The sequence below is a fragment of the Erythrolamprus reginae genome, chromosome 1, assembly GCF_031021105.1.
Source record: "Erythrolamprus reginae isolate rEryReg1 chromosome 1, rEryReg1.hap1, whole genome shotgun sequence".
In the NCBI taxonomy this organism is placed as follows: domain Eukaryota; kingdom Metazoa; phylum Chordata; class Lepidosauria; order Squamata; family Dipsadidae; genus Erythrolamprus; species Erythrolamprus reginae.
Genome location: NC_091950.1, coordinates 19,322,120 through 19,349,212, shown reverse-complemented (window position 1 = coordinate 19,349,212; position 27,093 = coordinate 19,322,120). Strand labels below are relative to the sequence as shown.

At 43.5% G+C, this 27,093-nt stretch overlaps 1 protein-coding gene across 3 annotated transcripts in view; it reads left to right on the top strand.

Annotated features, from left to right (window-relative positions):
• SUGP1 (SURP and G-patch domain containing 1) overlaps positions 1-26,071 on the top strand; it is a 32,315-nt gene extending 6,244 nt beyond the window's left edge. Inside the window, exons 5-14 of one of the 3 annotated variants that reach the window (XM_070746312.1) lie at positions 6,515-6,638; positions 7,385-7,491; positions 9,417-9,540; positions 13,509-13,927; positions 15,589-15,695; positions 17,981-18,158; positions 20,785-20,891; positions 22,006-22,151; positions 23,826-23,955; positions 24,931-26,071. In XM_070746312.1, the coding sequence (XP_070602413.1) occupies positions 6,515-6,638; positions 7,385-7,491; positions 9,417-9,540; positions 13,509-13,927; positions 15,589-15,695; positions 17,981-18,158; positions 20,785-20,891; positions 22,006-22,151; positions 23,826-23,955; positions 24,931-24,957 (1,469 nt within the window). In that variant the 3' untranslated portion in view covers positions 24,958-26,071. The remainder of the gene's footprint in view (positions 1-6,514; positions 6,639-7,384; positions 7,492-9,416; positions 9,541-13,508; positions 13,928-15,588; positions 15,696-17,980; positions 18,159-20,784; positions 20,892-22,005; positions 22,152-23,825; positions 23,956-24,930) is intronic. The other 2 variants (XM_070746319.1, XM_070746327.1) reach the window with 2 other exon arrangements.
• The last annotated feature ends 1,022 nt before the right edge of the window (positions 26,072-27,093 follow it).

The following is a 27,093-nucleotide window of genomic DNA, read 5'->3' as shown; positions in this document are numbered from 1 at the left end:
GGTGGGGCGTCATCCATTTCTCTGTAATGCCGTCTGTGATCCAAGAACCCTTAAAAACGTGAGGCTTCTGCCCTGAGACACTTGAGCACTTTCTTATTTTTTTTAATTGGATGGAAGAGAAGCTTGAATGCCTAAAATAAAAGATGCTGGTTTAGTTTGCCAACTAAAAACAAATACAAAGTGAAATGTAGCATTTGCAGCCTACTGGGGCAGTTTTTTTAGGAAAAATAGAAGGAAGAAAAGGAGAGGAAATAAGAAAGTGGAATGATTTCACTGTAATTTCAGAAGCCAAGCCAAGAGACAGCTTTAGGCTAAAAAGTACTGTAATCCATCACTGAATACAGTTACACAACATATTAGGCCACTGAATTGGTGCAGGACAAAATGACAAATCAGGGCCAGTTATTATTATTATTATTATTATTATTATTATTATTATTATTATTATTATTATTAATTAGATTTGTATGCCGCCCCTCTCCGTAGACTCAGGACGGCTCACAACAATAACAAGAACAATGTAAGAACAAATCTAATAATTTTAAAAACACTAAAATCCCCATTATTAAAAGCAAACATACACACAAACATACCATGTATAAACTGTATAGGTCCGGGGGAGATGTGTCAGTTCCCCCATGCCTGACGGCAGAGATGGGTCTTAAGAGCTTTACGAAAGGCAAGGAGGGTGGGGGCAGTTCTAATCTCCGGGGAGAGCTGGTTCCAAAGGGTCGGGGCCGCCACAGAGAAGGCTCTTCTCTTGGGTCCCGCCAAACGACATTGTTTAGTCGACGGGATCCGGAGAAGGCCAACTCTGTGGGACCTAACCGGTCGCTGGGATTCGTGCGGCAGAAGGCGGTCCCGGAGGTATTCTGGTCTGGTGTTGCTCTTTATTAACTACCACGACAGCCAATATCCTATCAGAGGCTGTTCAGCTAAAAAAAAAACTGTCCATTTTTTATAAAGTAGTTTCAATATTAAATATACATCCAAAAGGATTTGATATACAGTGGTACCTCAAGATACGAACCCCTCGTCTTACAAACAACTCGTGATACGAACCCGGGGTTCAGAAAATTTTTGCCTCTTCTTACGAACTTTTTTCGAGTTACGAACCGGCGTTCGGAGACTGCTGGGAAGCCGCGCGGCTGTTTTAAAAGGTGACAGCCGGGCGGTGGGGCTTCCCAGAAGCCTCCCGAACGCCGGTTTGTAACTCGAACAAAGTTCGTAAGAAGAGGCAAAATTTTGCTGAACCCCGGGTTCGGTTCGGGGGGGTGCTGGCAAGACCCCCAGGCCGGCTGCGACCTTTTAAAACACCCGCGCCGCTTCCCAGCTGTCTCCCGAAGCCGAACGCGGAAGTTCGGCTTTAGTGTTCGGCTTCAGGAGACAGCTGCGAAGCGGCGCGGGTGTTTTAAAAGGTTGCAGCCGTCCTGGGGGGCTTGCCATCACCCCCCCGAACCCCGAACCTGGGTTCGGGGGGGTGCTGGGAAGCCCCCCAGGCCGGCTGTCACCTTTTAAAACAGCCGCTCGGCTTCCCAGCAGTCGCCGAAAGCCGTTTTTTTGCGGGGGTTTTTTTGGTTGCACGGATTAATTGACTTTACATTGTTTCCTATGGGAAACAATGTTTCGTCTTACGAACCTTTCGTCTTACGAACCTCCTTGCACCAATTAAGTTCGTATCATGAGGTATTACTGTATTTAAAAAAAATCACACAGGTATCACATATTGCTTATCATTTGGGGGCAGCTCCCGTCTTCCATCTATATAAAGGACAGAACAGACCTTGTTTAGATTTCAGTAATGCTGTGGAATCTAGACCAATGTTTCTCACCCTTTTTAAGAGACATTTTGAGACGGGTGGACTTCCAGCTCCCAGAATCCTGCAGCCAATACGCCTGGCAAGTTTGAGAAACACTGATCTAAATTATGTGTTAGGTGGATAAATTTATTTCAGACCGTATTTTCAAATCATGGTAAAGTTGCTCCTCCTTAAATACCACTTAAATCCATATTCCAAAATTCAGACATTGCGCTAGGCTCGACCTCATCAGGGTTAGCGTGGCACGTGAATCAGGCCATTGGCAGGAATTATACATTATGGCAACGTATAAAGTGTGTTTGTTAACACAGTTACTCAAGATAAATTCAACTATGGTTTACACTAAGCTAGACCAGCTGCAGTAGGTATGCTTGGCCTTTGCCCCATGCTAAATGGACTAGCGTATGGATACTCTGGTTATTTTTTAAAAAGTGGTACAACAGCAGTAACAAACCTCTTCCATATCATTGCCAAGAATGAATGATACCCTCTTGGTTATTGAGTGTCTAGCAATACCAGTAGCACTTAGACCTATATACTGTTCTGTTCTGTCGGGCTCTCTGGTAGACTCCTCCCAAAAATTCACAGGTACAAATTTCAGACACACACACGTTTGAAAATTCAAAACAATGTTCTTTATAATGAAAATTCACTTAAACCAAGCCCTCTTTTGGTATAGCAAAGAGCACTCATCTCCAAACAAACTGGTAATTTGTACAAGTCCCTTATCAGTTCTGTGATACTTATCTTGCAGCTGTGACGCAATTCACAGTCCTTCTTCTTTCACAAAGTGAAACACTTTGACCTGGTTTAGTTTCAAAGTGGGGAAAAATCAGCACACAAAAGGTCAAAGTCAGTAAAGCAGTCAGGAAACACAACGATCAGATAATCCTCCACAATGGCCAAACCCACAGGCTGCTATTTATAGCAGCCTCACTAATTACCACAGCCCCACCCAACCACAGGTGGCCTCATTTTCTTTGATAATAATCTCTCAGTTGTTGTTGCCTATGCATCGCTCTCTGCATGTGTGGCTGTATCATTAACTCTTGTTCTGAATCCAAGGAGGAGCTAGATAATTAATCTCCTTCTGAGCTGTCTGCCACACTCTCCTCCTCCCTGTCACTCATGTCTTCTTGGTCAGAGGAGCCTTCATCAGCAGATTCCACCGGGGGCAAAACAGGCCTGCAGCATGTGGATGTCTCCCCCACATCCACAGTCCTTGGAGCAGGAGCAGGGCCAGAGCTAACCACAACACTGTTCCATATTACTTTACAACTCTCTAAGGGGTTTACAGATATCGGTCTATTGCCCTCAGCAATCTGAGTCCTCGTGTTATTGACCTCGGAAGGATGGAAGGATGAATCAACCATGAGCCAGTTAGGCTCAAATTCAAGGCTGTGGGCCGAGTCAGCTTACAATATTGCATTAAAACCACGGTGCTACCACAGTTCCTAAGTCTAGGGCAACTAAGGAGTTATTTCTATTTTTACGATGTACAAATCCAGCCCTTCTTTTGGTTTTCAGATCATACCAAAACAAATAAAACTACACTGCCCAAAGAAATAAAGGGAACACTCAAAGAACACATCCTAGATCTGAATGAATGAAAGAAATATTTTCATTGAATACTTTGTTCTGTACAAAGTTGAATGTGCACAACAGCATGTGAAATTGATTGTCAATCAGTGTTGCTTCCTAAGTGGACAGTTTGATTTCACAGAAGTTTGATTTACTTGGAGTTATATTGTGTTGTTTAAGTGTTCCCTTTATTTTTTTGAGCAGTATAGTTTTCAGGTTTTCCCTTTGTAATGCTTAACAGAACTATCTGACACCACGGTGCAAGGGAATAGCGTATCTTGTGGCAGACAGGGTTCCTTTCATAGCCATGAATGTGTAGCTTTGATGAAGTTTGCTCCTGACCTCTGACCTGCTTTGAAAACAGATTAAAATTTGGATATCTAGCAGATTGTCCAAGACAGTTACAAAATTTGCCAGACAATTTCTTTTGAACAGCCAGCTATGAGAGATATTCAGAATAGGAGTATGGCAGACAGCATTCAGATGTTACATTAAAGTACAGTTAGGCTTCTTCCAATCATAAATCTCATCTCCCTTAAATATAACCAGGAGATTTGATCTGACCCCTATTTATCAGGTCATCCTGATTAATCCGTGTTAACTTCCAAACGGGCTTTGTCTAATTTTAAAGCTGATGTATTTAAACTAATTTTAGTTTAGGAATGGAATGAATCTTAGTTTCCATCAGTTATAAATCCTGATTCACATGGCCCGGGGAAACCTCAGTACTTAAAAAAGCACTAATTTCTTTTAACCCCATTCTTCCACAGCCAGGCAGACAAGCGGGGCTGAAGGCAAGCTCTAGCTGGACTTCTGCCAGAAAAAGTGGGCCAGTTTGGGCCAGAGATCTTCAAACCTGGCAACTTTAAGACTTATGGACTTAAAGCTATGCTGGCTGGAGAATTCTGGAAGTTAATTGAAGTACACAAGTCTTAAAGTTGCCAAGTTTGAGGACCCCTGGTTTGTTTGTTTGTTTATTTATTTATTTAATTAATTTGTATGCCACCCCTCTCCGTAAACTCGGGGCGGCTTACAACAGTAATAGAAAAAACAATGTAGAATACAAATCTAATAATTAAAACTAAAAACCCATAATTAAAAAAAAACATGCACACAACATACCATACATAAACAATATAGGCCTGGGGAAGCTATATCAGTTCCCCCATGCCTGACGACAGAGGTGGGTTTTAAGGAGTTTACGAAAGGCAAGGAGAGTGAGGGCAGTTCTAATCTCAGGGGGGAGCTGGTTCCCGAGGGTCGGGCCCGCCACAGAGAAGGCTCTTCCCCTGGGACCCGCCAAACGACATTGTTTAGTTGACGGGACCCGGAGAAGGCCCACTCTGTGGGACTTAATTGGTTGCTGGGATTCGTGCGGCAGAAGGCAGTCCCGGAGATATTCTGGTCCGATGCCATGAAGGGCTTTATAGGTCATAACCAACACTTTGAATTGTGACCGGAAATTGATCGGCAACCAATGCAGGCTGTGGAGTGTTGGTGTAGGCACTATCTCGGGGAGAAACAAGATTTCACCATTTCACTGTTTTTCGCTTGACTATAATCGAGGAAAGATTGCACTCTTCATTTAATCTGAAGTGAAATCGTTCCTGGATTTCAGAACTGGGCTGTACAATCCCAAGAGCAATTGCTTGAAATCAGAAGGTAGAAGGGAACCTCCAGTAGCCTCAGGCAGCCTGTTCTATGATGCTATCAACGGATGCTATGAGTTAATTATTTAGCAATAACTGGAGTTGCAGGTTTCTTCAACCTTGCCTTAATGCAGTTAGCCAAGCTGCTCTTCGGTAGCCTTATCTTTGGGACAGCTGAGAAATTAAACTCCTTGTATAATTCTCACAGATGTTCAAGGATGATGATACCAATAAAAGACAAATATTTGTAGCTCAGGGTTGAAATGAGGGGCCCTTGGTGCTCACTGAGCTTGGCTGTTTTCTTGTGGACGTTCCAGTACCCAAACTAGGAAACATCAATCAGTGTTAAATCACTGCTAAGCTGCGGATGCCACAAAGTCCCTGTGGGGAACAGGGTCTTCAGAGGGACTTAGGGCAACCCAGACGCGTGGGGTCACTCACGAATTCGAATGCTATAAAGAAAACTTGGACACATTTCTCTCTGGGTGAAATGACACAGTTTTGGGCCGTGCACTTCCTTTTATTGGGGGGAATATGCAAATCGGGTAAGGTTATACGTATATGTCAAGTGGTATACAGACATCCAATAACATAACTCTAAGATAGGACACAACTTCCGAGACCTTCCTATCTACATATGGCACGTAACTAGCTTCTACTGAACAAATGTCTCTTATGGCCAATTTCCTGGGCTCCTTTGTTGTGAATATGGTTATCTCCTGTTTACCACAAAGCAAGGTCTTTTATTGCTGCTTTCGTCCTGTGTGCCCCAGGAAATGTAAATATGCACCCTTTTATCACACAGTTCTCATCCTGCTGACACATTCTTGTTATTCAAGGGGGGCTGCCACAAACCGCTTTATGGCCAGTCACTTCCTCAAGCAGATTTCACCAGTAATGCAGACTCACTTTGTGACCTACGTGCAGTCCTGTTCCTGGCTAATGGAATAAAAGTGTATAAGACATTTATGTTAGAAGTCCAGATATTAAACCCTATCCTAACATGATATGGCAGCCACACTAAGCATTGATGCTCCCTTGTTTGGGTAATGAATCATCTGCAGGAAAACAACCAAGGGTGATGAATTTCAGCCGTTCTTCCTGGAGGTTTTGGGGCCCTGGGTTTTAAGGTCCAGTCCTTTCGCAAGCTTAGATCAAATATCTGATTTGTCACTGAGTTCTGTTGTTGCAGAAGCTGCCTCGGGCCCTGGGTGAACCTAGTAGCTATTATTCCAAACCTGAAGATGTATGAACCTCAGCCATGTGTCTTTCCCACGCACCTTCCTTTCTCCCCTCCCGGATTGAAAGCGTCAGGCTTACATTGCTGTCCACCGTGTCTCCATCATTTCCTCCCTCTTCTCATTCCCCACCCTGCCTTCTCCCTGCCAACTCATGGCTCTTAGAGGTAATGTGCCTGTTGGGTGTGTGAGTAGAGAACCCCCTGTACTGACAGCCTGCTTAAAGTTTGCCCCCCAGAGGACATCCGGACCCGCCGAATCGTTGAGAAGCTGGCCAGGGTGGTGGCCGAAGGGGGCCCAGAAATGGAGAAGGTCGCGCTGGAAGACTGCAAGGATAACCCAGTATTTGCGTATGTTGTTTCCTGTTTCTCCCTGTGCAGGGTCCCCTGGATAGGGATTGGGTCCATACCCATCACCAAAAGCTCCTGGTGTTTTCCCCCTCTGTGGTTCCATCCATGGGACCTTCCTTCTCCCAGGGAATATCCAGGGTCCCTTAGAGGCCCCTTTGGGGACCTGGAGATACATTGGTCTGCAGCCCCCTGTTCCCACATTAAAAGCAGCCTTAAATTATTATTATTATTATTATTATTATTATTATTATTATTATTATTATTATTAATAATAATTAGATTTGTATGCTGCCCCTCTCCGTAGACTCGGGGCGGCTCACAACACAATAAAACAGTTCATGACAAATCTAATAATTTACAATTTAAAATATTTTAAAAACCCCATTTTTAAGCAGACATACATACAAACATACCATACATAAATTATATAGGCCCGGGGGAGATATCTCAGTTCCCCCATGCCTGACGACAAAGGTGGGTTTTGAGGAGTATACGAAAGGCAAGGAGGGTAGGGGCAGTTCTAATCTCTGGGGGGAGCTGGTTCCAGAGAATCAGGGCCGCCACAGAGAAGGCTCTTCCCCTGGGGCCCGACCTGGAGAAGGCCAACTCTGTGGGACCTAATTGGTTGCTGGGATTCGTGCGGCAGAAGGCGGTCCCGGAGATATTCTGGTCCGATGCCATGAAGGGCTTTATAGGTCATAACCAACACTTTGAATGCATCCTTCACACTTCCTTCTTGCTTTTAGGTTCCTACAGGATAAGAACAGCCCGGAATTTCTCTACTACAGAAAGAAACTGGCCGAGATGTGGAAGAAAGGCCAAGATGTAGAGGAGCCCACCCCTCCTCCGAAAGGTGAGACTTATATTTTCACAGCTTTTTAGGCCATTGGCTTCACTTTACATCAGGGTTTCCCAATCTTGGCAACTTTGGGAAGTGTGGACTTCAAGTCCCAGAATTCCCCAGCCAGCATGGCTGGCTGAGGAGTTCCGGCAGTTGAAGTCCCAAGCGTCTTAAATTTGCCAAAGTTGAGAAGCCTTGGCTTACAGTGTTGGGATCAGCTAGTCAGTGTAGTTAAAATGAATGTGATAGAGTTAACGAGATTGGATGCATTTTAATGGGTTCCTCAGTTAAGCATAACTTTTAAGTATAATTCTGGGTGCAGTTACAGTCGTAAGTTGAGGACTGCCTATACAGTGGTACCTCTACCTACAAACACCTCTACTTACGAACTTTTTTAGATAAGAACCGGATGTTCAAGATTTTTTTGCCTGTCAAGAACCATTTTTCACTTACAAACCCAAGCCTCCGAAACTATAACCCGAAAAGACAGAGAGGAGCCTCCATGGGGCCTCTCTAGGAATCTCCTGGGAGGAAAGAGGGCCAGAAAAGGCAGGGAGAAGCCTCCATGGGGCCTCTCTAGGAATCTCCTGGGAGGAAAGAGGGCCAGAAAAGACAGAGAGGAGCCTCCATGGGGCCTCTCTAGGAATCTCCTGGGAGGAAAGAGGGCCAGAAAAGGCAGGGAGAAGCCTCCATGGGGCCTCTCTAGGAATCTCCTGGGAGGAAAGAGGGCCTCCACCCTCCTTGTGGTTTCCTCAATCGCACGCATTATTTGCTTTTACATTGATTCCCATGGGAAAAATTGCTGCTTCTTACAAACTTTTCTACTTAAGAACCTGGTCACGGAACGAATTAAGTTTGCAAGTAGAAGTACCACTGTATTTAAATTATATTTGAAAGTTTTCTTACTATTAGCTAAATAAGAATTCTGTTAGGTTCAACGTTCATATTTTGCTTTTGGAAATCCCGACCATAAGTAAAGATACTCAGCAATGTGGTTTGGATATCAAAAGGGGAATGTTTTATGTTTAAAGTGCACAGAATTTTAACTTAACTACATCACCATCCTGCATCCTTTGGTATGTTCTGTGCACAATTCAGACCATTAAAGAAGTAGTCATTGCAAGGGAAAATGAGGATCTAGATTGAATGAAGTAATATCTTCCCCAGATTGCACTTTCAGAATGTTGAAAGCTGCTGGTTTTTTTTAATCCAATTAATTCAGGGGAGAGGGGTTGATAATTTTCAAATGACCATTAAATTGGAAAGTATCCTGTCACAACAATTTGTGCTGTTCCTGTAACCCAGGTGGCATTCATCATCTTTTGCCCTGTGGTTTCATTTAGAGCAGTGTTCTCAATCTTGGCACCATTAAGATATGTGGACTTCAATTCCCAGAATTCCTCAGCCAGGCATGCTGGTTGGGAAATGGTGAGATTTGAAATCTACTTATCTTAAAGATGCCAAGATTGAGAAATAATGCACTTAGAGCAGTGGTCTACAAACTTGGCAACTTTAAGACTTGTGGACTTCAATTCCTAGAATTTTCCAGCCAGCACAGCTGGGAGTTGAAGTCCACAAGTCTTAAAGTTGCCAAGTTTGGGGTGGGGGATGGGATTTCTCTATACTAGAGTATCATTCTTAGCCTTTGTGGCCATTTATGGACCTTCTTGAGAAGCATTTCCTTGGTTTAGATCACCTCTAGATCCCTGCCACATCTCCAGGCTAGCCACCCAACCGTCTTTTTAAGAGCAATGTTATAGGCTAGATCCATTTTTTTTTTCTAACTTGCATTTATAAAAGAAAAAGAGGGAACAAAGCAAACATTTCAACCATCCTCTTCCCACTTATTCCAACCCTTTGGGATCCCTAAAGCCAGATTAATCTTGTGACTGTTGGGTGTGTGAGTTGGGGACACCGTACTGACAGCCTGCTTAAAGTTTCACCCCCAGAGGATGAAGAGACCAAGGACTGCGCTGAGAAGCTGGCTCGGTTTGTGGCCGACGGAGGCCCTGTGGTGGAAATGGTTGCCCTGAAAAACCACCGAGAGAATCAGTCGTTCAGGTAAAGGGGGCTGGTGAGGAGGGAGGCCCTGGCAGAGATGCCAGCTTCTCGGGTTCCCAAATGATTTTTTTAAATGCTGAAAATGTCCCTAAAATTATTGGTGATCTGTCTCGGGACTTCTTCCCTAATTTATTTATTTATTGTATTTATATGCTGCTCACTCCAAATGGCCTCTGAGCGGCTGAAATCAGAATAAATACAGCAATATAAACAGTTAAAATCTAATAAAATCTAATAGAGTCAAAAAGAGGGCGGGGAAAATATTTACTGACCCCTCACATCCTGGAGATAAATTGTTTCAACTCCTACCCTCAAAACGTCGCTACAGAGCACTGCACACCAAGACAAATAGACACAAGAACAGTTTTTCCCCGAACGCCATCACTCTACTAAACAAATAATTCCCACAACACTGTCAGACTTTCTACTAAATCTGCACTTCTATTCTACTAGTTTTTCTCATCATTCCTTTCACCCATTTCCTCCCATGTTGACTGTATGACTGTAACTTGTTGCTTATATCCTAAGATTTTTATTAATATTGCTTCTTCATTGCTTATTTGACCCCTATGACAACCATTAAGTGTTGTACCACATGATTCTTGACAAATGTATATTTTATTTTATGTACGCTGAGAGCATATGCACCAAGACAAATTCCTTGTGTGTCCAATCACACTTGGCCAATAAAAAATTCTATTCTATTCTATTCTATTCTAACAATAAAAGTGAATAATAACAATAATATAAAAAACATACATACTTGCAATCGGCCTAATTCCAGGCCTGCCGGAAAGTCAGGTCTTAACGGTTTCCTGCAAGACTGGTAGGGTGGAGATAGCGTGGCTCTCTGGAGGCAGGTGGTTCCAAAGGGTCAGAGATGCTACAGAGAAGGCTCTTCCCCGAGGTCCGGGCAACCAACATTGTTTCAGAGTTTGTGCCCCGTCCCCCAAAAAAGAATCAGTTCCTGATTCTCTTCAATTGCTATAAAAGTTCAGTTCTAGATAATGATTAAAATGATTAAAGAGTTTATTTATTTATTTATTTATTGATTGATTGATTGGATTTGTATGCCGCCCCTCTCCGGAAACTCGGGGCGGCTAACAGCAACAATAAAACAGTGTACAATAGTAGTCTGATACTAAAAATGATTAAAAATCCATTAATATAAAAAACCAAACATACATACATACATAGCATGCATAGAATTGTAAAGGCCTAGGGGGAAAGAGGATCTCAATTCCCCCATGCCTGGCGGCAGAGGTGGGTTTTAAGTAGCTTACGAAAGGCAAGGAAGGTGGGGGCAATTCTAATCTCTGGGGGGAGTTGGTTCCAGAGGGCCGGGGCCGCCACAGAGAAGGCTCTTCCCCTGGGTCCCGCCAAGCGGCATTGTTTAGTTGACAGGACCCGGAGAAGACCCACTCTGTGGGACCTAACTGGTCGCTGGGATTCGTGCAGCAGAAGGCGGTCCCTGAGATAATCTGGTCCGGTGCGTAAAAACATTCTATTTAATTATTTCTTATTTTAAAAGTAATTAAGGATCATAATAAGGAAGGAAGGACAATAAAAAAAACTATGAAGTGTTCAATAATTAGTGTATAAACAGTGAGTAAAGGGCTGCTGCCACCGCCGTCCCTCTCCCTGCCCAGCATAGCCGGAACTGAAAATCACGTGCCAAAATCAAGTCCAATTCTCCCCTCCCTTAGTTGCCTCTTATTACTGGTTCCCTGACCCCTTGTCCAATCAAATTCAAAAAAGATTGTTTTTAGAACAGGCACTTCAGGTGAGGTTTGCCCCGTTCCCAGCCAGTTAATTTTGAGGCCCATCTCGGGGAGAGACGGTGAACTTTTCATTTATTATTTATTTATTATTTAGATTTGTATGCCGCCCCTCTCCGCAGACTCGTCATCTTTTCCCTTGAAGCATCCCCATGCTCCCCCACCCCCCAAGGTTCACGGCAACTGATACTGAATGGCAGCAAAGTGCAAGGATAGAATAGAACAGAATAGAATAGAATTATTTATTGACCAAGTGTGATTGGAAACACAAGGAATTTGTCTTTGGTGCATATGCTCTCAGCGTACGTAAAAGAAAAAGAGACATTTGTCAAGAATCATGAGGTACAACACTTAATGATTGTCATAGGGGTCAAATAAGCAATGAGAAAACAATATTAATAAAAGTCTTTTTTATTTATTTATATTTTTTAAAATAAAATATTTTTATTAAATTGCATAGACAGACATGACATACATAACATGCAACACTTAGTGGAGCTACAGTCGCTCCGCTCGAAGTAGAAGTCATCTTTATATTTGAACAGAAAAAAACGTGAAAAGAAAAGATCTTGTCGTTGTTTAACACCATCTATAAAATACTTAAAAATGACAATTATAAGGCGATAGATAGAAACACATCTTAAGTATTTAAGAACATATTTAAAAATTAAAAAATTCTAGCTTAAATTGAACTAAAATAAAAGAAAAAAAAAGAAGGAAGACGAAAAGAAAAAAAAGTAGAAGAAAAAAGGAGTTTACATTTATATTGTAAAAGTCTTAAGGGTACAAGCAACAGGTTACAGTCATATAGTCATAAGTGGGAAGAAATGGGTGATAGGAATGATGAGAAACAACTAGTAGTAATAGTCGTGCAGGTTTAGTAAATAGTTTGACAGTGTTGAGGGAATTATTTATTTAGCAGAGTGAGGGCATTCGGGAAAAAACTACTCTTTTCTCTAGTTGTCTTGGTGTGCAGTGCTCTGTAGCGACGTTTTGAGAATAGGAGTTGAAACAGTTTGTGTCCAGGACGCGAGGGGTCAGTAAATATTTTCACGGCCCCCTTTTTGACTCATGCAGTATACAGGTCCTCAATGGAAGGCAGGTTGGCAGCTATTGTTTTTTCTGCAGTTCTGATTCTCCTCTGAGGTCTTTGTTGGTCCTGTTGGGTTGCAGCACCAAACCAGACAGTGATAGAGGTGCAGATGACAGACTCAATGATTCCTCTGTAGAAGTTTTATCAGCAGCTCCTTGGGCAGTTTGAGCTTCCTGAGTTGGCGCAAAAAGAACATATTGGTGCTTTATTGATGACAATAAAGTCTGCGGAGAGGGGCGGCATACAAATCTAATAAATAATAATAATAATAAATAATAATAATTATTATTATTGATTAGATTAGATTAGATTTATTGGATTTATATGCCGCCCCTCTCCGCAAACTCGGGGCGGCTCACAACAATAGTAAGAAACAGTACATAATAAAAATCCAATGCCCACCAATCTAATTACAATTTAAAATTAGTAATTTCCTAAAACAATACCAATATATATAAAAAACAGGCACACAGTCAATCAATCAACAAAACAACATGGGCAAGGGGGAGGTGTTTTAGTTCCCCCATGCCTGACGGCAGAGGTGGGTCTTAAGGAGTTTACGAAAGGCAGGGAGGGTGGGGGCAATCCTAATCTCGGGGGAGCTGGTTCCAGAGGGTCGGGGCCGCCACAGAGAAGGCTCTTCCCCTGGGTCCCGCCAGACGACATTGTTTAGTCAACGGGACCCGAAGAAGGCCGACTCTGTGGGAACTAACCGGTCGCTGGGAATCGTGCGGCAGGAGGCGGTCCCGAAGATATTCTGGTCCGGTGCCATGAAGGGCTTTATAGGTCATAACCAACACTTTGAATTGTGACCGGAAACTGATTGGCAACCAATGCAGACTGCGGAGTGTTGGAGTAATATGGGCATACTTAGAGAAGCCCATAATTGCTCTCGCAGCTGCATTCTGCACGATCTGAAGTTTCCGAACACTCTTCAAAGGCAGCCCCATGTAGAGAGCGTTACAGTAGTCGAGCCTCGAGGTGATGAGGGCATGAGTGACTGTGAGCAATGACTCCCGGTCCAAATATTGATGTTAGGTGACCATTTTAGGATGAGGTGGAAGCTGACCCTCTGTCTGTTTTGTGAACGCTTGCAGATTTTTGTACGAGCCCAATAGTTCTGGATACAAGTATTACCAGCAGAAGCTGGAGGAATTCCGGAAAGCAAACAGTAACATGGAGGGCCTGCCGCCAATATCGGAAACCAACATGAAGCGCAAGGCCTCTTCGGAGGGGCGACCTTCCTCTTCTGTTTCTTCTTCTTCCTCCTCCTCCTCCTCCTCCTCTTCCTTCTCCTCCTCCACCACTTCCTCCTCTTCCTCCTCCTCTTCTTCCTCCTCCTTGACAGCAGCAACACCACCACCACCACCCACGGTTTCTCTGCCGAAGCAGGCAGCCCCACCGAGTGCGAAGAAAAAGCGGAAAAGCCGGTGGGGCCCAGAAGAGGAGAAGGTTGACTTGCCTCCTCCAGAGCTTGCTCAGCAGACACAGGAAGTGTCTCCAACACCCTTGTCTGGTTAGTTCTTTTTGTGTATTCAAGCCAATGCAGAGCTGGGGGCTTGTGAGGGGGCTGTCGCCGAGTGAATTTATTTATTTATTTATTTATTTATTCATTCATTCATTCATTCATTCATTCATTCATTAATTTGATTTTTATGCCGCCCTTCTCCTTAGACTCAGGGCGGCTTACAACATGTTAGCAATAGCACTTTTTAAAACAGAGCTCTAGGCTATTGCCCCCACAATCCGGGTCCTCATTTGACCCACCTCGGAAGGATGGAAGGCTGAGTCAACCTTGAGCCGGTGATGAGATTTGAACCGCTGACCTTCAGATCTACAAGTCACCTTCAGTGGCCTGCAGTACAGCACTCTACCTGCTGCGCCACCACGGCTCAGTTTTACTATCCTCATGACATGGCCATAATGGGCAGGGGTGACACAATGGTTAGAGTGCAGCACTGCAAGCTACTTCAACTAAGGACCAGATTACCTCCGGAACCGCCTGCTACTGCACGAATCCCAGCGACCGATGAGGTCCCACAGAGTTGGCCTTCTCCGGGTCCTGTCGACTAAACAATGTCGTTTGGCGGGCCCCAGGGGAAGAGCCTTCTCTGTGGCGGCCCCGGCCCTCTGGAACCAGCTCCCCCCGGAGATTAGAACTGCCCCCACCCTCCCTGTCTTTCGTAAACTACTCAAGACTCATTTATACCGCCAGGCATGGGGGAGTTGAGATAGCTCTTCCCCCTAGGCCATTACAAGTTATGCATGGTATGTTTGTGTGTATGTCTGGTTTTATAATAGGGGTTTTTAGTCGTTTTTTATTATTGGATTGTACATGTTGTGTTTATTGTTGTTAGCCGCCCCGAGTCTACGGAGAGGGGCAGCATACAAATCCAATAAATTATTATTATTAATTATTATTAACTGCTGGCTGTAGTTCAGCTGTTCAGATCTCACCACCAGCTCATGGCTGACCCAGCCTTCCATCCTTCCAAGGTGGGTCAAATGAGGACCCAGATTGTTGGGGGCAATATGCAGAACTTACCTGATTCTCAGGAACACTTGATGTGTCAATGGCAGCTATATAGCTATATATTTCGTAAACTCCTCAAAACCCACCTCTGTCGTCAAGTGTGGGGGAACTGAGACATCTCCCCCTGCCTATGTAGTATTTGTGTATGATAGGATTGTATGTATGTTTTTATATATTGGGGTACCTTGTTTTTAGATTTTTAAATGTACTATCGTTATTTTAGATTTTTATTATTAGATTTGTCATTATGTACTGTTTTTATCACTGTTGTGAGCCGCCCCGAGTCTCCGGAGAGGGGCGGCATACAAGTCTAATAAACTATAATTATAGCACATTCAAGAACAACCAAAGAAGGAGGGTAACTGTTTAAGAATGTCGAGGCTAAAGTGCTTCCTGATACACCCAGATCGGAGATACTAGCCTACCCTAGAGCAGTGTTTCCCAACCTTGGCAACTTGAAGATATTTGGACTTCAACTCCCAGAATTCCCCAGCCAGCTGGGAGTTGAAGTCCAAATATCTTCAAGTTGCCAAGGTTGGGAAACACTGCCCTAGAGGATAGGGTGGTTTTAAGCAGCATTAGTTGGGGAGGGGGAATCCAGTGGAGGAGCAAATTAACTCTTCTAATCCTCGTTTCTTCTCCAGTCCAGGACCTCAAGGGACTTGGCTATGAGAAGGGGAAGCCAGTTGGATTGGTGGGTGTGACAGAGTTGTCAGATGCGCAGAAGAAGCAGCTGAAGGAGCAGCAAGAGGTAAATGAAGGCCACATTATTTTCGTGTGTGCCTGTTGGGGGCCACTGCATTCTTTAGCCTTCGTGTCTCAGGTGCCGCCATCCAGTTTTCCATGTATTGGTCTAGTGGTGAAGACACAGACTTGGAGCTTGGTGCCTGGGTTCCAGTGCCACCTTAGCTGTTAAAGTCATCTGGGTGACCTTGTGCCACTCTCACTGTCTCAGCTCAACTCACCTCACAGGGTTGCTGGGGGGAAATAAGAGGTGGAAGGTGCGTTGGATATATTCACTGCCTTCAGTTATACAGTGATCCCTCGATTTTCGCGGGTTCAAACTTCGCGAAACGCTATACCACGGTTTTTCAAAAAATATTAATTAAAAAATACTCCACAGTTTTTTTTCTATACCACGGTTTTTCCCACCCGATGACGTCATACGTCATCACCAAGAGTCACTTCTCTCTCTCTTTCTCTTTCTTTCCTGTCATTCTCTGCTTCAATCATTTTCTCATTTCTCTTTTTTCTCCCTTTTTCTATCATTTTTTTCTCTCTCTCTACCTTCCACTCTCCCCCCTCTTGCTCTCTCTCTCTTTCTCCCTCTCCCTCTCTGTGAGAACGCCTGCCCCACCTCTCCTGCAGCCCCCTCGCTGATAGCTGGGACGAAAGTGCTCTCAGCTAAGGGACTGTGAGAGGGGCGAGGCAGGCATTCTGAAAGCGCTCAGAGCGGCTACCGGCCGAATGAGGAGGATGAGAAGCCGTAGCCGCCAGCGCTGCTGCAGGAGGACCTGTGTCCGAAGAAAGCCGGTGAGAGGGGTGGATTGGGCGGGCGGGCGGTAGTGGCGAGGGGGCCGGAGGCGCTGGGGGGGCGGGGGCAGCCGACATTCAAAGCAATCTTTGCCGGCCTCCGCACTTTCGTCGCTCCCTGCCCTAATTTCAAGCCCGGCTCCTTGCGCTGCCTTGAAAAAGGGTGCATGGGGGTAGTTTTTGGCTGTCCATAGCCAAAAATTGTGTTTTTACTTCCGCACCGCTACTTCGCGGAAAATTGACTTTCGCGGGAGGTCTTGGAACGTAACCCCCGCGAAAATCGAGGGAACACTGTACTTAAAATAACAAAAGATGACAGACAGATAGATAGATAGATGATGGAGATAGAGATATAGAGATATAATAGATAGAGCAGAGGTCTTCAAACTTGGCAACTTTAAGACTTAAAACCTTATGCTGGCTGGAGAATTCAGGGAGTTGAATTCCAGAAGTCTTAAAGTTGTAGGCCGCCCCTGAGTCTTCGGAGAGGAGTGGCATACAAATCTAATAAATTATTATTATTATTATTATTATTATTATTATTATTATTATTATTATTAAATTATTGACGTTGCCCCTTGACTTGAGGATGACCTTTGAAGGACAGGAAGAGAATCCATTATTATTATTATTATTATTATTATTATTATTATTATTATTATTATTATTATTTATATCCCACCCGTCTCTGAGGACTTGGAGAGAGGCAGGATATAATACTAAAGCATCCATCAGATAAACTAGATTTGAGCCCAGATCAAGGAAGTGTTGTTGGTTTTTTAGAAAATAGTTTATTAAGTTTTAAATGGTACAATGGGAAAGGGGGAGGAGGGATACATAAAGTCAAGAGAATGTAGGAAAATAAAAATATTGTTACATATTAATGCATAATGATACTGTATGCCTTAAAGTAAATTGTCTTTACCATTGGGATCAGTATATTGTTGTCAGAGTTACATTTCAAAACATATGAATTAAAGTATTTATACATACTACCTGGTAATAGGTAAGTAAGATTGATTTATACAAAGGAAAGGAAAAGCGAGAGAATTTAAAAGTAGGATAGTAAATTATTATTATTAAATTATTACAGTTGCCCCTTGACTAGAGGATGACCTTTGAAGGACAGGAAGAGAATTAATCCATTATTATTATTATTATTATTATTATTATTATTATTATTATTATTATTTGTATTATTTGTATTATTTGTATTATCTGTATTATTAGGATTTATAGCCCACCCGTCTCTGAGGACTTGGAGGTGGGATATAATACTAAAGCATCCATCAGATAAACTAGGTTTGAGCCCAGATCAAGGAAGTGGTTTATTGAAATGCTTCAGAACCACCACCACCACCCTCCACACACACAAATATTCTCCTTTACGATCTCTGATATCTTTGTTGTTTGTATGTACACTGAGAGCTTATGCTCCGGAAGCTCAATTCCTTGTGTGTCCAATCTCACTTGGCCAATAAAGAATTCTCCTCTATTCTACAGATGCAGCAAATGTACGACATGATCATGAAGCACAAACAGGCCATGCAGGAGATGCAGATCATGTGGGAGAGGACGATCAAAGAACATCAGTCCGGCTACGACAGCGATGAGGAAATCGACAACGAGCTGGGCACATGGGAGCACCAGCTGAGGCGCATGGAGATGGACAAGACCCGTGGTTAGTACTTAGAGCGGAGGGGTGGGGGGAGACCTGTGCTGTACAGGTAGCCCCCAACTTACAAGCACAGTTCTTCCCCAAATGTCTGTGGCTGAGACAGTTGCCCGATTTTACGACCTTTCTTTGCCATTGTTGTTAAGCAAATCATTGCAAATGTTAATGTCAACGCCCCAAATAGCATCTGAGAAATAAATCAGAACCCACTCCACTTCTCACACAAAAGGTTCGATTTATTAGCAGAGCCATGTTGTTTACGTTTGGTCCATTCCGATACTAATTTCTCTCCAGTACTCCACCCACGTGAAGGTCCATCTCACATCCCCACACCCACAAATGCAATCACGTGGACCAGTCCAGTGCAGGGATTCACCAACTTCCTCTTTTGTATAGATGACGCAGAACAAAAGATGACCTTGGACTCTGAGAAAGGAATCTGTTGCTTCTCTCCTACCCCTCCCAATTCCCTTATGCTGTGTTACTGTGGCAAGCCAAAGCCTCTAACTCCACATAATGGCTTTCGATCTGACAGTTAAGTTAGTAACACAGCTGTTGGGTGAATCTGGCTTCCCCATTGACTTCGCTTGTCGAAAAATCACAGAAGGGGGATCACATGATCTCTGGACACTGCGACCAGTGTCATAAATATGAGCCAGCTGCCAAGCATCTGAATTTTGATCCCAAGGGTTTCTGCAACGGTTGTAAGTGTGAAGACCAGTCCCTCTTGGTTGGTTTCGGACAGTCGAGAGGTGACGCGGAGCTGGGTCCGGGAGATTGTCAACGCCTCTTTGGGGAGTGGGTCCTTTCCGGCTCCTTATAAGGAGGCACTTGTGCGCCCCCTCCTCAAGAAGCCTTCCCTGGACCCAGCCATACTCAATAACTACCATCCAGTCTCCAACCTTCCCTTTATGGGGAAGGTTGTTGAGAAGGTGGTGGCACTTCAGCTCCAGCGGTCCTTGGAAGAAGCCGATTATTTAGGTCCTCAGCAGTCTGGATTCAGGCCCGGCTACAGCACGGAAACTGCTTTGGTCGCGTTGATGGATGATCTCTGGCGGGCCCAGGACAGGGGCTTGTCCTCTGTCCTGGTGCTTCTTGACCTCTCAGCCGCTTTTGATACCATCGACCATGGTATCCTTCTGCACCGACTAGAGGGGTTGGGAGTGGGAGGCACTGTCCTTCAGTGGTTCTCCTCATACCTCTCTGGTCAGTCGCAGTCGGTGTTAGTAGGGGATCAGAGGTCGACCTCTAGGTCTCTCCCTTGTGGGGTGCCTCAGGGGTCGGTCCTCTCCCCCCTGCTATTTAATATCTACATGAAACCGCTAGGTGAGATCATCCAAGGGCATGGGGTGAGGTATCATCAATACGCCGATGATACCCAGTTATACATCTCCACCCCATGTCCAGCCAACGAAGCAGTGGAAGTGATGGGCCGGTGCCTGGAGGATGTTAGGGCCTGGATGAGTGTCAACAAGCTCAAACTCAACCCAGACAAGACGGAGTGGCTGTGGATCTTACCTCCCAAGGACAACTCCATCTGTCCATCCATTACCCTGGGGGGAGAATCACTGGCTCCCTCAGAGAAGGTTCACAACTTGGGCATCCTCCTCGATCCACAGCTGACATTAGAGAAACATCTTTCAGCTGTGGCGAGGGGGACGTTTGCCCAGGTTCGCCTTGTGCACCAGTTGCAACCCTACTTGGACCGGGAGTCACTGCTCACAGTCACTCATGCCCTCATCACCTCGAGGCTTGACTACTGTAACGCTCTCTACATGGGGCTACCTTTGAAAAATGTTCGGAAACTTCAGATCGTGCAGAATGCAGCTGCGAGAGCAATCATGGGCTTCCCCAAATATGCCCATGTTACACCAACACTCTGCAGTCTGCATTGGTTGCCGATCAGTTTCCGGTCACAATTCAAAGTGTTGGTTATGACCTATAAAGCCCTTCATGGCACCGGACCAGATTACCTCAGGGACCGCCTTCTGCTGCATGAATCCCAGCGACCAGTTAGGTCCCACAGAGTGGATCTTCTCCGGGTCCCGTCAACTAAGCAATGTTGCCTGGCGGGACCCAGGGGAAGAGCCTTCTCTGTGGCGGCCCCAGCCCTCTGGAACCAACTCCCTCCAGAGATTAGAACTGCCCCCACCCTCCTTGCCTTTCGTAAACAACTTAAAACCCACCTCTGCCACCAGGCATGGGGGAATTGAGATCCTCTTTCCCCCTAGGCCTTTACAATTCTATGCATGGTATGTATGTATGTATGTTTGGTTTTTATATTAATTGATTTTTAATCATCAATACCAAATTACTATTGTACACTGTTTTATTGTCGCTGTTAGCCACCCCGAGTCTCTGGAGAGGGGCGGCATACAAATCCAATAAATAAATAAATAAATAAATAAGTCACATTTTTTTCAATGCCATTTGTAACTTCAAATGGTCAGTTGAAGAAATGGCTGTAAGTCAAGGACTGCGTCCATGTTCTTCAAACTATGGAGAGGGGTGGCATACAAATCCAATAAATAATAATAATAATCCAATAAATAAATAAATAATAATAATAATAATAATAATAATAATAAACAATATCTTGCTGAGGAGTAATTCTGTTCTTTTTTTTTTCCAGAATGGGCAGAGCAGCTGACTCAAATGGGTCGAGGAAAACATTTCATTGGAGACTTCTTGCCACCTGATGAGCTTGAGAAGTTTATGGAAACCTTCAAAGCACTGAAGGTAAAATGTTTAGTGTCCTCCTCTTTAGGACAGCTTACACCAGTTGGCAACTTTAAGACTTGTGGACATAGCTGTCTGGAGAATTCTGGGAGTTGAAGTCCACAGGTCTTAAAGTTACCAAGTTTGAAGAGGAGGAGGAAGAGGATGTGCGTTCCTATTTGGACAAAAATTGGTAATACATTGTTGTTAGTTGTGAAGTCGTGTCCGACTCATCCTGACCCCATGGACACCATCCCTCCAGGCCTTCCTGTCCTCTACCACAGTGTTTTTCAATCAGTGTGCCGCGAGACATGGTCAGGTGTGCCGTGAAGGTCAGAGAGAAAGAAAGCAAGAGAGAGAGAGAAAGAAAGAGAAAGAAAGCAAGAGAGAGAAAGAGAAGAGAAAGAAAGCAAGAGAGAAAGAAAGAGAGAAAGAAAGCAAGAGAGAGAGAAAGAGAGAGAGAAAGAGGGAGGGAAGGAGAGAGAGAAAGACATAGAGGGAGGGAGGGACGGAGAGAGAAAGAACAAAAAAGAGAGGAAGGAAGGAAGAGAAAGAAAGAGGGATGGAGAGAGAGAAAGAAAGAGGAAGGAAGGGAGAGAAAGAGGAAGAGAAAAATAGATTGAAAGGGAGGAAGAGAGAGAGAGAGAATTTTTTTGTCCAAACTTTTTTTAGCCCCACCCCACCCCGCCCAATGTGCTGTAAAATGTGTGTAAAAAATGTGCCGTGGCTCAAAAAATCACTGCCCTACCATCCCGTGGAGTCCATTTAAGCTCACGCCTACTGCTTCAGTGACTCCATCCAGCCACCTCGTTCTCTGTCGTCCCCTTCTTCTTCTGCCCTCAGTCTTTCCCAGCATTAGGCTCTTCTCCAGTGAGTCCGTCCTTCTCATTAGGTGGCCAAAATATTTGAGTTTCATCATCACTTGTCAGTCACAGTGACAGCTTGGAACATCATTTCTCAACCTTGACAACTAGAAGAGGTGCGGACTTCAACTCCCAGAATTCTTTGCCGGCTGGACAATTCTGGGAGTTGAAGTCCACCTCTCTTTTAATTGCCGCAGTTGGGGAACATTGCTTTGAAGCAGATTCTCACGGGGAATTCCTTTCCCGGCTATTGTTTTCTCCCTCCGTCACAGGAAGGCCGTGAGCCTGATTACTCTGAATACAAAGAATTTAAGCTGACTGTGGAAAACATAGGTTACCAGATGCTGATGAAAATGGGCTGGAAGGAAGGTGATGGCCTGGGATCTGACGGCCAGGGTATCAAAGCTCCTGTTAACAAGTAGGTATCGGATTCCTCTTTTTTAAAATTTCTTTATTTCCTTTTTTTTTAAAAAACCCTTTCTTTTTTCTTTGCTCAGAAACACATAGAGCAGAAAAGAAGTTACCATATTTTTCGGACGCCCTGGAGTTTAAGACGCATCTTAGTTTTGGGGGGGAGGAAAATAGGGGGAAAAAATCTGCCTACCGGATATTCATCTGGCTAGCCTCCTTAATCTGGTCAGCTTCAGCACATTATTTTTTTTTTAAATAATATTTTTATTGATTTTTTCAAAGTAACAAACACAACAAACAAAACATGTAACACTCAATGGAGCTACAGTCGCTCCGCTCAAAGTAGAAGTCTTCATATAAAAGTATAAAAATTATCTATAAAATACATATTGTTATTAGAGTAAAAAATTCAATCTTAATATAAATCTAAATCAGTATCAAAATTTATAAAGATATACAGTATATGAAAGGGAAAAAGTTTTAATGAAAAGTCAAAGAGAAAAAAAGAAGAAGAAAAAAGAAAAAGAGAGAAAGGACGAAAGAAATTTGTATTTGTACTAATAATTACACATTATTTTATCCCCTGGTTAAAAAGAACCTTATTCAGAGAGTAAACGCCTCCCCCGGGCCTATACAGTTTATGCTTGGTATGTTTGTGTGTTTTAGTGTTTTTTAAATTATTAGATTTGTTCTTACATTGTCTTTGTTATTGTTGTGAGCCGCCCCGAGTCTATGGAGAGGGGCGGCATAGAAATCTAAATAATAATAATAATAATAATAATAATAATAATAATAATAATAACAACAACAACAACAACAACAACAACAACAACAACAACAACAATGAAAGAGCTGGCAAGCCAGAAGAGCTGGGAACATAGTTAAAACCTGGTTAGGGCTGGGGAAAAAACTTACTCCGTGCAAGTAGAGCAATTAAAGCAATGTGTGTAAATAGAAGACTAAGACGGAAGATATTTGGATTGCACTGAAGAGTAAAACTTTTACTACTGTTTCCTACAAAACGAGTCTTCGTTATTTCTCTGCACTGGTTCCTAAATTGTCACATTATAAAATCTGGCATCTTGTCAAGTCCTATTGCGTAGCTCTGTATATCCAGACAGGTAATTGACTCATTAGTTGCAGTATCCCGGGGTCATGTGACCCCCTTTTGCAACCTTAGGACAAGCAAAGTCAACAGGGAAGCCAGAATGAATGTAACTGTGTTACTAACTTAACAGCTGCAGTGATTCACTTAACAACTGTGGCAAGGTAGGTTGCGAAACGGAACAAAACTCTCTTTAACAAATGTCCCGCTTAGCAAAGGAAATTTGGACTCTATTGCGGTTGCAAGTCAAGGACTAACTGTAATAAGGTATAAAGATTCCTACTTTGGAAAGGGTTTGGACTAGTACAGGGATCTCCCACCTTGGCAACTTTAAGCCTGGAGGACTTCAACTCCCAGAATTCCACAGCCAGCTTAGCTGGCTGTGGAATTCTGGGAGTTAAAGTCCTCCAGGCTTAAAGTTGCCAAGGTGGGAGGCCCCTGGACTGGAAGACCTCTCTAGTCCCTTCCAGCCCTATGACTCTATGGTTCTAATCTACCCTGTCTTAAAAGGTCTGGTCTAAGGCAGCTTCTTCGTATCCATGCACAAGAAGTAAACACAGCTTTTTTCCCAACTAGGGGGGTGACGGCCGTGGATGGAGCAGGGTTTGGAATCGACCGTCCTGCTGATTTGTCCAAGGAAGACGATGAGTATGAGGCCTTTCGGAAGAGGATGATGCTGGCCTACAGATTCCGGCCCAACCCACTGGTGAGAGAAGCCCCTTTTGCCATGTCAGAAATCTATCTATCTATCTATCTATCTATCTATCTATCTATCTATCTATCTATCTATCTATCTATCTACCTACCTACCTACCTATCTGATTTCTATGCCGCCCTTCCCTGAACCAGTTGTTTGCTTCACTGTTACTGATTGATCATATTCTATTGACTATATTGATACAGACTGATTGACTATATATTCTATTTTATCCTATATTCTATTCAAAACACTTCGCAGCATTTTATTGTAAGGATCATTTTATCAAACATCAAAATAAGTTTAATCACTTAAAATGCTGTATTCCTTTACTCTGCAAAAGGAATTAATGTAAGAATATTTAGGAAGGAGATCCTGCTAGTGGGATCGACATTGATCTGTTGCAGAGAAAATGGTTTTCCCTTATGGTGTCATTTTTTCAGGAGAAATGTGTTTACTGGCCTATTTAAATCTAATAAATTATTATTATTAGATTAGATTAGATTAGATTTATTGGATTTATATGCCGCCCCTCTCCGCAAACTCGGGGCGGCTCACAACAAGGTAAAAACAATACATAATAACAAATCCAATACCCATCATCATCATCATCATCATCATTATTATTATTATTATTAACCCACCTCTGCCACCAGGCATGGGGGAATTAAGACTTTTTTCTCCCCCTAGGCTGTTACAACTGTATACATGGTATGTTTGTATGTATGTTTGGTTTTTATATATTAAGGGGTTTTAATTTGCTTTTAGTATTGGATTTTATTGTATGTTTTCATGATTGTTGTTAGCCGCCCCGAGTTTTCGGAGAGGGGCAGCATATAAATCCAATAAAACTTAAACTTAAACTTATTATTATTATTATTTCAAAAAGGATGGTGTTGGGTTGGAGCCTCAAATTCTGCTGGCCTTCTGTTACCATGATGATTTCAATTTGTCCTTTTGTCTTTTTGTCTTTCCCTCCTCCAGAACAACCCTCGGCGTCCTTATTATTGATGCAGCCCCGTGTTTCTTCTCACCTCCCACCTTCTCCCTGGTCCTCCAGTGATGGATTGTTTACCGTGACAAGTTTATTAAAAAAAACCCGTCCCTTTCTTTTCTTTAGAAGGACTCTGTTTTCAGGTTTAGCCTCTCCCCTGTCTACCCCACCCACAAGACATTGGATCCTTTCGATGTGGTTGCAAAGTTCACCCCCCTTCGTTTATTTTTATTTTTTATTTATTTTCCCCCCAAATGTGACCCCATTAAAGAAAGAGCAAGTCGGAACTGAGACGGTTATAAAAACGTTCCCGAGTCATACATAACCCAAAGTGCGAAAATTGGCCTAAAAGCATTTCTTAAGTAACGTGTAATCTTCATTTTACTCAGTTTCATGTGGTTGTTTTTTTTGAAACTCTGCTTCCTTCCTGATAAACAGAGAAATTCTGTTGATCGTGTGGATCATGCAGGGAAATATCTCAGGATGGGGCATAGCAGGCGAGCAGCAACACAGAAGGAAATGAGGAAGGCAGAGCTCCCCAAACATAGTAGAGAGGCTTCCCAGCTGTAGTTCGAAAGAGCAAGATTTAGATTGCAGTAACCGAGGAAAGGAAACTGTTCGTAAATTTTTTGGGGGGCAGATTATCCCAGAGTATTAACGTCTCCGTGTGGGTGTCACTTTATGATGACACAGTTCTAAGGTAATTTTGTGAAAGTGTGCAAAGCCATTGTGTATTAGCCAACCTCTTTTTAGAGGACAATCAGCCCTCCTTTTTTCTCACTCTTTAGTTACTTCAAAGAGCAAGGAAGTTTGACTTGCTCCTTAGACCAAGCCAGAGGCCAAATCCAAGCGTCCTCAGCTGGATTCTCATCAGTAGATTTTAACCCTCTTTCAGGTTTGTCCCAAAGGAAAAAGGTCAGAGAAGGGCGGAAACCAAAAAATCCCTTTCTTAGCATAAACACATGTCCTGCCACCAAGGCGAACGTCTCTCTTCCATGATCTTCCAACATTAAAACAACTGAGGTTCCTTCAGGTAGGCTCTGAAACGATGCTTATTTTCATTTATGTTAAATCTTAATGACGTAGAGTTGATAACGTTAATAACATGTTAATAAAGCTAGAGGAACAATGCGAGGAAGTTCTGGTGTTTTTTCTTCTTCTTTTGAAAAGTCCTAACATTGAGCTTGGTTTTTTTCAAGGCTCCCAAGAATGATTGATGGGTGAACATGGTTCTCGATAGAGAAGGAATGGGGAAGCAGCATTTCTATGCATCTTCATATTAATTAATTAATTAATTCATTCATTCATTAATTCATTCATTAATTCATTCATTCATTCATTCATTCATTGGATTTCTATGCCACCCCTCTCCGTAGACTCGGGGCGTCTAATAACAATGATAAAAACAACATGTAACAATCCAATACTAAAACAACTAAAAAACCCTTATTATAAAACCAAACATACACGCAAACATACCATGCATAAATTGTAAAGGCCTAGGGGGAAGGAATATCTCAGTTCCCCCATGCCTGACGGCAGAGGTGGGTTTTAAGGAGCTTACGAAAGGTGAGGAGGGTGGGGGCAATTCTAATCTCTGGGGGGAGCTGGTTCCAGAGGGCCGGGGCCTCCACAGAGAAGGCTCTTCCCCTGGGTCCCGCCAAACGACATTGTTTAGTTGACGGGACTCGGAGAAGGCCCACTCTGTGGGACCTAACCGGTCGCTTACAACATATAATAAAAAAACAATAAAATACAATGGTAAATCCAATTAATTAGCTAAATATCTAACCTAAAGTCCCTAATATTTAAAAAAATCAATAATTCACACTCAGACCTCAGCCACTCATAACATTCATCGGCCAGGGGGCCTAAGGTCTAATCGCCCCAAGTCTGACAACACAAATGAGTCTTAAGACACTTACAGAAGGTGAGGAGGGTGGGGGCAACGCGAATCTCCGGGGGGAGCTGATTCCAGAGGGCTGGGGCCCCCACAGAGAAGGCTTTTCCCCTAGGCCCTGCCAAGCGACATTGTCTGGTTGATGAGACTGGAGAAGGCTGACTGTGGGACCTAACTGGTCGCTGAGATTCATACGACAGAAGGCGATCCTGCAAGTAATCTGGCCCGATACCATGTAGGTCATTACCAGTAG